At 42.2% G+C, this 11,643-nt stretch overlaps 1 protein-coding gene across 3 annotated transcripts in view; it reads right to left on the bottom strand.

The window, feature by feature from the left end:
• The window catches only part of ZEB2 (zinc finger E-box binding homeobox 2), a 115,092-nt gene that overhangs the window by 17,405 nt on the left and 86,044 nt on the right, over positions 1 to 11,643 (bottom strand). For all 3 annotated transcript variants that reach the window (XM_057372231.1, XM_057372232.1, XM_057372233.1), the window contains 3 exons: positions 9,023 to 9,094; positions 2,605 to 2,793; positions 1,689 to 1,903 (listed from right to left, as the gene is read on the bottom strand). In XM_057372231.1, coding sequence (XP_057228214.1) covers positions 1,689 to 1,903; positions 2,605 to 2,793; positions 9,023 to 9,094 — 476 coding nt within the window. The remainder of the gene's footprint in view (positions 1 to 1,688; positions 1,904 to 2,604; positions 2,794 to 9,022; positions 9,095 to 11,643) is intronic.

The raw sequence follows: 11,643 nt of genomic DNA, 5'->3' as shown, positions 1-11,643 counted from the left end.
AAAAAAAAAAAAAAAAAAAGAAGAGGGGAAAAAAAAAGAAAAAAAAGGCAGCGCCGAAACGGTATGACAACTGCGAGGGTGTGCTGCCTCTTCCCACATTCCTGGCGAGACAGATGGTGTTACATGGGACACAGGGAGGTTTGTTCAAACAGCAGCAACCTTCAAAGATCAAGCAGAGCCCAGCCCGCCGCGCGCCATTGAGGGACCCGCGCTCATATGTTGCTGAGTTGCATAAACAAACAGCAACAGCTGTTTTGTCTCCCCCCATCGCCCTCCGAGGACTACTATAAACTTTAGTTGTGCCACTGTTAATATGATACAATCATTTTAATTTACTAATTGTAAATGCCATGAGCAAATGAGGGGACTTTTCAACACCAAAGCTACCATTCATAATGCGCCAGTACCGGCGCGCTCTCGCATGTGAAATTTCAGGCCGTTACGTTGGATAAATATCCAGGCGGGTTTTGTTCCCTCCCCTGGTGTTTTTAATGATACGAGGCAAAAGGAAGAACCTTACGGTGCATCAGGTTAGGGAAAATATACATGRGAAAATGTGTTTGTCTACTGGAAAAGCCATGGGAAGGAAAGAATAGGAGAAAGCACTTTGAAGTCATTTATATTGATTTAAGATCAAGCAAAAGATATGGTTCTCTTAAAAATGCTAATTGCAAAAATGGCGTGATTAGGAAGATGTGTGTTTTGCCTAACTGAATTCACCTTATGCTGAGAAAAACCTACCAAGAGAAATCCAGCTGGCCGTGATTTTCAGGTTTTTAAGAAAAATAAATACGGCATAAAGCCTTTATAATTTGACACAATGCACACATCTATTTATTCAACTTTTAACCACSCCATTTGAGTTTCCATTACGGCCCTCCTTAGGATGGGTTTTCAGAAGTAATTCTCCAGCAAGGAGCAGTTTTTCTGCTGGCGTRTAAAGAATTTTGTGGCTCAGGTCTATCACCAGCCCATCTAGGAGCGCTAGGGAARCTCGGTCACCTGTTTGAGACACGCAGCGTTTCCTTCAATGCGGCACTGATATAATATTACACGTACCCCATCGAGGAAAAAACGGCTTTGATTTATTGCAGATACGCTGCCGGGCTATACAAATGAGAGCAATGCCCAATTCTAGTGGCACAATCACAAATGATAGCCTGTACRTACTGTCGGAAGAGTTCTTCTCAAAATGTGTAATTACGTCTAACAAACGATTATACAAAMCACGCATAATTTCGTGTGATTGAAAAGGTTACTCAAAAAGTAATGAAAAAATATTAGCGGATCTTTTAGTATGTCTTGGAGCTCCTACTTGCAACACTGCGAAGTAAAACTAGGTGAAAAATGGAATTAAAATTGCTGAGATGTTTAATAATGTATAATTAAAATGCTACAGTTTCATTCACTTTTTGAGGAACATAAAAACGAAACTAAAGTCAAGTTAAAGTGCAAATAAAATTTCTAAATTAGAAATTAACACACTCATTCGATCGTGAACATAAGACTATTAAATCATATTAGAAGAGACCATCAAAAAATCATTTAGACCTCAATTAAAGCTATTACCATTAAAAGATCTGCATCTTCAAAATGCCATGAAAAATTAATAATGATTGCCAATCAAAGCAATATCGTTTCTCTAAGGGGTTATTACAGAAAGAAATCACTTAAAACCAGCCCCCCACCTGATCTGTCCCTGGCTTGTGTGTCACCATATGCCGCTCGAGCTGGGTGCGGTAGGCAAACGTGTAGTTACAGAGAGGGCACGAGAAGTTCTCCTCGTTCTTCTCGTGGCGGTACTTGATGTGCTCCTTGAGGGACGTCAGGCGCTTGTAGCCCCGGTCGCAGTAGGGGCAGGTCAGCAGTTGGGCGAAGGCATCTGGAGTTCCAGGTGGCAGGTCTGCGCCCCGGGATGGGGGGGGAAAGAGAGGCAGGCCAAAAGGTCAGCAAATCAATGGCAGCTCATGGGCTGATTGCCCGGGATGGTATGAGAGGAATCGCCGCAATCTGCCGCCCGGGAGGGAGGGAGGGACGGCGCTTCCAACCGGCGGCGGGAGGCACCGGCACCCGTGCACGCCCACGGCAGACTCGCGGGGCTCGCTCCGGACCCCGCCGGGAAATTAATTATGGGCATCACTCCTCCCGCAGACCTGGCTGGCTGGAAAACTAAGAAACTCTTTTCCTGATCAATTGGCAATTTGCATTCCAGCCCCAGCTCATTACGTTACTTATGCCATTGACCCAATCCTTCCTACCGACTCTTCTCCAATTATTTATCGAGGYGTTGGAGAGCAATAGGCAGGGCTACCCCGTCTTTTGTTGCATTAAAACTCTATTAAAACTTCCCAAATTCCCAAGTAGAGCCGCAGCCCTTTCTCCTGTTTAAATTCAGCTCTTCGGTTCACCCTCCAAATAATACAAATGTGCTGACTAAAAAATCACAATACACTGAAATTACAGCCCCAATCTTTGCTCATGAAATTCCATGCCGCTGCAGCTGTTCTTCAATTTTTAAGGTAAACACCCAGGCATGTAGTGCATTTATAATTGCAACAGCTGCACGAGGTCAGGATACTGGCTAAAAATGAAATACAGCCTCACCATTTTCTTCTTGCCCATTGGCCTCTGGAGTGCCAAGGCGAGACAGTTCCTCAGGGGCTTCAGGGTAAATAATGGCTGTGTCGCTGCGCTGCAGGTACTCTGCTATGCTGACTGCATGCCCGTCTCCTTCCTCCAGTTTCCCTTTGGCAAAATAATCCCCAAAGTCCGACGTGCAATTTGCGTTCTTCACTAAAACGAGAGAAGGGGAAAAGAAAGGGCGGTTGAGCACATCCTCGCGGAGAGCTGGGGCCGAGCAGCAGCGTTACAGGTTGAGCAGATGCACTGGGGCTGCGAGGCTGGGGCTGCAGCTGGATCCTTGCTCTCATCRGCCTTGCTCCAGCTCCCAATAAAATTAATGTGGGCTTTCCACCAGCCTGCATGGAAGGAAGGGCAGGCAGTTAAATTAACAAGAGCACRGGCTCTACGGGGCAGCAGGAGAGGTTTACGAGGCCTGGGTAATGCAGGTAATCTTTCATTGCTGGAACCTGAGCAACCTTCACGGGGCTCCTGGGGGACTCACGGATTTTGGTGTGAGCACAGCCCAACCTACAGGACTGAATCCTGCTGCCCCTGGACCCTGCAGACCCCAAGACAGTCTCCATGTGGGAGATGGTAGTTGCAGGCAGTAAAAGACCAAACTTTCTGAGACAGGTCCTGAYTTAGGCTGCTCTTTGTCGGGCACAGGAAGAAAATTGTTCGCATCTTCCCCCCTTTTTTCCCTTCCTGAAAAATTAACTTATAATGGGAGAACAGGTTGTTTCAAAAACTTATTGTTTCATGATTTCTGCAACAGAACCACRTGGTTTAGTGCATAACAGGGTCACCAAGCCCAAAACCACTCTGACTCTCTGTACAAGAGTTTTCCTTTTTTCCTTAAATGTTAAACCACTTTTTTATTATCCAGGCAATGTCCATGAAACATAATACATGTTCAGCCACAAAGCATCCTGTTACTCAAAATGTGTTTTTCTCCTCCGTGTATGAACACACTTACAGAAAAGGCCTTAAAACTCTGGGATGTTATAGACAAATAATAATGTAATTATGCTAGAAAAGAATAAAAAAAACCCATGATTTTCTTTCTTTAAATTGTTTTTCTTTGTTTATTAACAAGTCTTSGAAAACACAGTTGGTGGCAGGAAACTGAAGATATTTGTTTTAAACTGATCATAAATKAAAAAAACAGCTTATGATTGATTAAATTTTTAGTGTATTTCTGCTTAAGGTGAAATAAGAAAATRAGGCCACACCATAAACTAATCTGGAGTTCATGTAAAATACTAAACGGCACAGTGCTGCTCTCAGTGATGCCAGGGAGCAATATGGAGTAAATGTGGAAATCAAGGGGTTTATGGTTTGTAACCACTGGAAATGATAGACTAACCAGCTCCTTGGGGTTCAGAAATGCTCAGCCTCAGTTTCCTACGAAAATGCAAGGCTGTGACGCCGGCAGTGAAAACGAGATGTGACCTCTGACTGGGGCACAAGCGGGAGGCTRCAGCGCCTGATTTGAAGCGCTGATCTCGGCGTCATCGATAAAAGTAGATATCCGTCTCTGTAAACCTCATCCCTTTAGCCGATAAAATCAAATCCTCTGGCTGAGACAAATATGCCCTATTTTTTCATATGAGCTGAGCAGCTTCTCAACCATTCTGCAGTATTTTAGTGACAGTGACCAAATGGCACAAGGCACAGGACCCCGGTTTTGGGAGGAAACTTCTGTTCCTATCACGGTGGTTTTGTAGGGAATGGCTACACAGCCACAGAGTTCCTCTTGGTCCTTCTGCAGCTCCTGGTGCCATTTGTTATTAGCTTGAGAAAAAATTCTCTTCTTTCAACCCCAAAATAAAGCAGCTTCTGGAGAAGGGGAGTGTGAGTGTGGAGGACAGAGTATTTTACCTCCATTTTGTTCAGGGAGAGAAATACAACAAAATGGTGGCTACTGAGTACACCTCATGCACAAGAGCATCAGAGTAGGTACAGGACTTTTTGTTTTTATCAGAAAAAAAAAAGCTGAGGCTTTAATTTTCATGCTGTAAATCTAACTTTTCCTTCCTCTGTTACACCTAGATCTTCCAAGTGTTACCAGATCATCCACCCTCTGACTTTACACTACCCAARCTCCACTCCCTCTCTTGTCTTAGCAATAGATGCAAGGAAAACAAGTTTATTTTTGCCAAATCTAGGCCATGAGCCAATAAGTGCTACCTGTGAAGCAAGGAGAGGAGGTTTTCTCCAGAGAGGAGCAATGGGATGGCTTTGTGGGCTGGTTCCATGAGTCTCTTTTTTCCTGCAGGTAAACTAGGGGCACTTGGAGTTTGCAACTGCATTTATAGGATTAGGATTCAAGCCACCAAGCAAGGCGTGACTTAATATTAGGAGCTCCCATCCCAAACTCAAACCCAAATCAKGTTCTTCTTTCCTGCCCCAAGCCTATCTGGAGGCTGATCCAACAGGCTGTGGAGGACTGTTGCGATATTACCGGCCTTGGCTTCCTAATTCTCGGGATTATTTAGCTTCTATGTCTGTTCMTGCAATCCAGGAGCTAAAGCAAATGTTTATGTCTACATCATAAACCCCTAAAAACAAGGGGATTTAGTGGAAAAGCTGATAGATCCTTCACTGAAACAATACAGCTCGTGCTGCAACGCTGAAGATTAACACAAAGAGCCAAGRGTGACCATGGGGGTCTGGTTTCTCACCAGTGGGGTCACTGATAATTCAGRCATGGCTGGAACYTCAYCCAGGGGTACTCAAAAGAYCCATCTGACAATCACTAGGCTTCCYTCTYRACTTSTGGRTGGAAGACTTGYTTCYYCCCTCCATGCYCTGATTTATTTTCCATGCACACAGCCATGTTCCCAGACTCCTTGTGGGCTGACACCACACACAAACTGCTCATCCCCTCCCACAAAGCAAGAATTTCAGCGAGATCTACGGTGGGTGACCTCACCCAATAAGCCTTTTTAAAATTAATTATTGGAGCCTGGAGAGCAGAAATATTTTCAGCTCCAAAAGCTGATGTGGCTGTGTCACATGAAAATAAAACACATTAAGGAAAGCTATCTTTGGAGGCATTTAGGACCTTTCAAGATAAAGTGGGAGAGAGGTCCAAGGAGCTTGGGAGACCAGTTATTTTGTGTGGGAACTCGTCCTGTGAGATGGTGATAGCTGCCCTTAATCGCAAACAAAGCTAATAAAACCACAGMCTTCATTAGCCAGGAAGTGAGAGGCCCCCATTGGTACACACAGATTACAGCCTGAAAACGGCCTGCCCTCCAACCTGCCAAGTTTTACTTCTGTTTTCCTCCCCCTGAAAGTTTTTCTTTCCCTTCTTTAAATTAWGTTAAGAGATCTTTGCTTGAAGTTTGTCAGATGTTAGCAATYGAAAMYGGGAACATTTTTCTGTCTGTTTACMGGGATTTTGTTAATCTATTCYCTGCAAGCATCCCAGTTGCAATAACCATAAAAGGTAGAATAAAATAAACCATAAGAATTTCTTCATTCACATTTTTAAAACCTCTTCTGCTAAACAACACATTTCCAAGCCACTATTGCAGAAATCCTCAGAAATATTTACAAATTCATTTAGCAGGGMCAAAGACTTAAATTTTCACCCTAAYGGTCACTTTTGCTTTTTCACTATGAAGCCTCCATGGCTCATAATAAAAATGCAGCTGATTAATGTATGGATAACAAGATTTCTCTTTCAAGTGAAATCTAGGAAGTGGCCACTCTGACAATAGCAGAATAATTTAATAATGGAGACCTTTACTTTAAGATTTCTTTCTCTGCTAATGATATTCTGCAGTGATGCTAAAAACRCACCACAGATATTGCCTGCACCTACAGAAACTTGGTGTTGGGTGTGAGTGAGTCTGAAAATAATATCTCCTGTCTCTGTGTTCAGCCCAGGTCATGGAGCACTGGGAGATCTGGTGTCAAGATGGYGAGAAATATTGTATTGAAAGAGAGAGAACCCCTTGGCCTGTCTGGAAGAGCCCATAATAATCTGTAGGATCCCTAAATGGCTTTAGGAGACCAAAAAGTCACTGTTGAATGGCTTTTGCTGAAGACGGAGTCGCTGATCCAAGTTTTTCCATTGGGTYGAGTCCCAGCCTCACCTCAGCTATTTTACTGAACCTCAGTATTAAATCCCCCTATAACCTGCAGGGAACAATTGAGGCCAAATAGTCCAGACAGTCCCAAAGCCTGTAGTGAGGCTGAAGAAGAAAACTTTGAGCATTTCCCAGACTATCCAGGAAGGATCTCCAACAAGTCAGGGAGTGATTTCTTCCCTTTCCTCATCAAATGATGGTTAAGGCACCTTATTGGGCACGAAGGGCAGCTTTTACACTGCATAAAGGATACTACAGCTCCTCATGGCACCTTCCACTCAAGGTGAAAAGATTGGCAAAGACATTTAATTTATCAGATTATTTAATATGACTGAATAACCTGACATTGCTCTTAAGAGACTAGGGAGAGTGCAGCGATTAAAGAAACATGTTCTACCCAACCTGCCAAGGTATCAACCTCTGCTGGAAGAGGCTCTGAACACTTCAGTGACAAAAGACTGGAATTAAACACTTGCAGAGCACTGGGAAATGATTATTTGAGCAAGCCTCCCATCATGACTGGAGTAAAGAGGAGCCCGGGACTTACACAGGACATTTGGGGAAGGAATTGCCAGGAGCAATATCCAGAGAAGCTCTCACATTTTAAATGCACACCACCTAAATATGAAGCGCTCCGTGAGCAACAAGTTCACAGTGCACCAAGCTGGGYAGGGGTAACTCTTATTTTTGCCATGGAAAACTGGTTCCAGTGGAGGCAGGACACCCCAGGGACCCCAGACAGGGTTAGCAGAGGGGCTGTGCCAGGGCTTGATGGCTCTCCGTGCCCAGAAGTGTCATGAGGCTGACGGTGAGCTGGAAGACGAGACCATCAGATACCGGAACRGAAGGGACTAAGAGGACATGAAGTCTTCCCCTTCAAGCAGACCACACTGCAAGCATGAAAGAGTCAAGGCCTGTTATGGTAAGGAAAATATGCGCAAAGGAAGTCACACGGACTGATAGGGGACCTCAAAGGCTCTGGTAATGGTAATTCAGATAACCATCAAGTCTTATTTCTGAGTTTTTTCTTTTAAAGTCCTGCTTCTCCAAGCRCTAAGAACAATTTGTCACTTTATTACCGTCTCTTGGAAAAAAAAAATAAACTTTTGAGATACATATGTAGGCAATTCTGCATAGTAATATCATTAAGTAYATACGTAATGATGAACTGTGCCTCGATGCCACCCTCCTTTCTTGCATAATAAATCTAACGGATTAAGAAAGCAGTGACACGGTTTTATTTTCCTATTATTTCCCCCCCTCAAGAAYGATAAAGTAAATTTCTTGTGTTGCTTAATAAGAGCGCTGGGTTTTATGTGGGTGTTACCAACATTAGGAAAGTGTGAGTAATAAAATCCTTGCGAGATTTTGGTACCACCTTTTACAGTAATATTTGTGGATAGTATTACCTATGAACTAAATTTCATAATGGAATGCATAGAAATGTACTTATGCTAGAAAACTCTTCCTTTTAGCTGTGTAAATCTATCTGCAACGTCTCCAATTTTGGCAAAATGCAAAAGAAACATTGGGTGATGTACAGCATTCAGCTGTGCTGAGGATGGAGTGGGGCCTTTGGAAAGAACATGGTAAACCCCTGAATTCATTTGGATCAGAAAATAGCAACAGAAACCTTTTGCTGGTTTGCTCTGCTACAGAAAAAGACAGCTCAGAGGTGATGCCAGCTAAATATCTCTGTCACACTTCTTGTGCCACCAAATGTATTGATTTCTAAGAAGAGGGGAAAGAAAAGATGCGAAAAGTGGGGGGGTGAAAAAAAMCAGATTAGCCAGAAACATTATAATCTCATAAATATGCATTTAAAGTGTGTGTATCTATGTAAGGAGTTTATGTGTGTCTTGCTGAAAGGATGTTTTCAGCCTCTGAAGCAGCTCACTCTGTGCACCACCCTAATTTGGGGTTCCCCATCCTCATTATCAATCTCTTGGCACATTAAAAGGCTGATGTACCTTGGCCCAGCGACTTCCACCTATCCAAAGTTCACCCTTGCTGGGAAAACATCTCCTCACACTGCTGGGAACTTTTACCACCCAAAGATGAGCTGCAAGGAGTTGGGGCTGAAATGTTGTGGGACATGGGAGGGGCAGCAAGGACTCTTCACTGCACTCTCCTGATCAAGTTGGAGGGGAAAATTAAAAAAACAGGAGAATTATGTCAACATTTCCCAACTGTTCWACTGAAAACATGAAATAGATGGTTTTGTCACTCTCACTCTCCATGCACAGCTAGTTCTACGTGATCCCAGAGAAAAGTGATGCTCACACCATGCAAGGTCTTACCTGTACCATTGTTTCCTGTGGTCTGAATTGTGGCTTCAGGCCCCATAGTGTCATAATCTTCCTTCATTTCTTCTGTGAAATAAAGCATGCACACTTTTAGCACTGGCACGGTGGTGAGTGGCTCACAGAGCTGGGGAGACGGGGAAGATCCCGCTCGGGGAAGGAGAGAAAAGGGCTCTTGTGGACCTCCACACAATGGCTTTGTTCTGGGGAGTGAATGAGTTCAGCAGCGCTGGAGGGACAAGAACTTATTTACTTTAAACATGACAGTGAGCAGCAGAAAACAGAACTATTTTTTTGGAGTAAACCAAGGGCTTTTCCCAATATCAAATCTAATAAGCAATCGGGTGAGAAAAATGGATTTTTTTTTTTTTTTTTTTTTTTTTGGTTGCTGTTTGTTCTATTTTTTTTTCCTACTTATTTACAAGAAACAATCAGTTAACAGACACTGTGAGATCTATACCTGGAAGAGAATGCAAACACAAAAGGAAGATATAAGAACTTCTTGTATCTCTCTCTTCCTTATCTATCTATCGCTACGCAGATCTGAGCTGTCACCGTCATTTTAACCTCGTTTGAGGCACAGCAAGTATTAATATCGAGTGGTGCAGAAATGTGACAAATCTTCAACCGTGGGCAGCTCTCCTCTGCCCCTGCTACTTGTTTGCATCTTCTGTGCACGGACAAAGTCTGCCTTTATGGCCATAAATTGGGTTAATTCACATGCAAATGAGCATGATACGTGTGGAATTATTTACTATGTATTTTTATGGATCGGTTTACTTTCTGTGAACCCGGGGGTTCGCAGTGAGTAAAAATAGCTTTTGAAAGAGGCTCCGTCACTGGGGAGAACACTTATTTTCCTGGATGTTTCAGCCTSCCTGGCAGTGCCTGTCAAACTTGGTTTCTTGCTGCTAATTTGTTAGTTCATGTGCAACAGGTATTCACACATGCAGCCTGGATAAGATTTAACCCTCCAAAGGGTTTTCACAGGCAAAAAGAGAGAAATATACAGAGCGTTTCTTTCTCACCTTTTCAACTTTTAAATACCAGCCTTTCTCTATCTGAAGATGTGCACAAGCACACAACCTCTCCCTTTCCTTGTTTTTTTTTTTATTTGAGATTTAAGTGAAAAAAATCTGCTTTAATCATCCACTGAGATGCACTTGCAAGAAATAAAATGGCACAAAGTGCCCAGAAATGGTTCAACAATGACCAAATAAATTTAAAAACAAAAAAAAAAGAAGAGAATTTCCCAGAAACAAACAACAGTCGATGATGATTCAGGAAGATGGATGCTGCTCGACCAATCAAGTGATAGACTGGCAAAAAGATCAAAGCACGCTATTAAAATCTTATTGATACAAGAAGCATTAAAATTCTTATTACCTTTTTTTTTCTTTCTTTCTTTTTTTTTTTTTTTTTTTCTTTTTTTTTAGTGAGAAAGATTTTGATGAGGACAGAGACTGGCCCAGTATTAAGCCATTTCCATGACAATGATTTGACTGAAGATAGGGGAATAATATAAACAGAGCACATTCTCGGTTCATTCCTAAATTTGTAATCTTGTAGTATTCTTCAGATGTCACATTCTACAAGTAATTAGTTGGTAGAATAACAGGTTCTAATTGTATCATTCTAATCAAAACTAAAGCACAGAATGACTTAATTCAGAGCTTTACAACCAGCATACAATACTGTGGTATAAATATACATGTTTATGGCTTTGAAGCTTAAAAAAAGAGAAAAAAAATTAATGAAAGCTCTTAAGTTAAAATATGCAGGTACAAACAGATGCTAAATTTGTACAAAAGCATAGAATATGCAGACCAGATGAAAAATATTTGTTTAAACTGTACAGCAGACAAGCCAGCCTTGATTCTTTTCCCAGATCTGGCATTCTGCCTCTCTAAGGATCATTTTCATGGGGTTATCTTGCGTCCAAAACATTTAGGAGTTCAATATGTATTAATAAAATGTTGTCAATTATGATAATTGATCCGCTGGGCCAGTCTCACATCTGATATTTTTATTGCAGCCTCCCAGAAATTTTAATCAAGGTACAGTGTTTCTGAGAAGTTCAGCCTTCRATATAAATATAGCCATTGTGATTTTCTTCCTTGATCATCTCATGTGATTTCTGGTAGTAAGGAGTCACAAGTATCAGAAGTTTTCCATCTGAGGGCACGTCTACCCAGTCAGCAAGGGGAAAACAGTTAACAGCTTTTTTTTTTTTTTTTTTTTTTTTTTTTTTTTTTTTTTTGCATAATAGTGGTAATGTTCAAGATTTTTTTGCTGCACTTCCTTCCTCATTGCCATTTTCTTCGGTGGTAAAGAGAAGTTACAGTGTCTAGTTGCTTCCCAAAAATTATTCAAGGCTCACGAAGGCTCTGCTCTGCTTCTCGCTTTGCGCAGGTCACCGGGGTACACGCTGCAATTTTTCATGTACATTTTAATTCTCGTTTAGCTGAYGCTTGCACAATTTAACCTCTAGCATTGCGACACTCAAACATGACTTTTCTTTACCTAAACCTGCCCTCTTCCTAAAATCCGTGACCCTGCACTTTCTGTCTTTCTGAAAAAAATAATAAAAAAGAAAACCCCAAGATATATTCACAGTG

The sequence above is a fragment of the Malurus melanocephalus genome, unplaced genomic scaffold, assembly GCF_030028575.1.
Source record: "Malurus melanocephalus ecotype Western Australia unplaced genomic scaffold, MMel_1.1 scaffold_167, whole genome shotgun sequence".
Taxonomy (NCBI): Eukaryota; Metazoa; Chordata; class Aves; order Passeriformes; family Maluridae; genus Malurus; species Malurus melanocephalus.
This window is presented reverse-complemented; position numbering and strand designations above follow the sequence as displayed.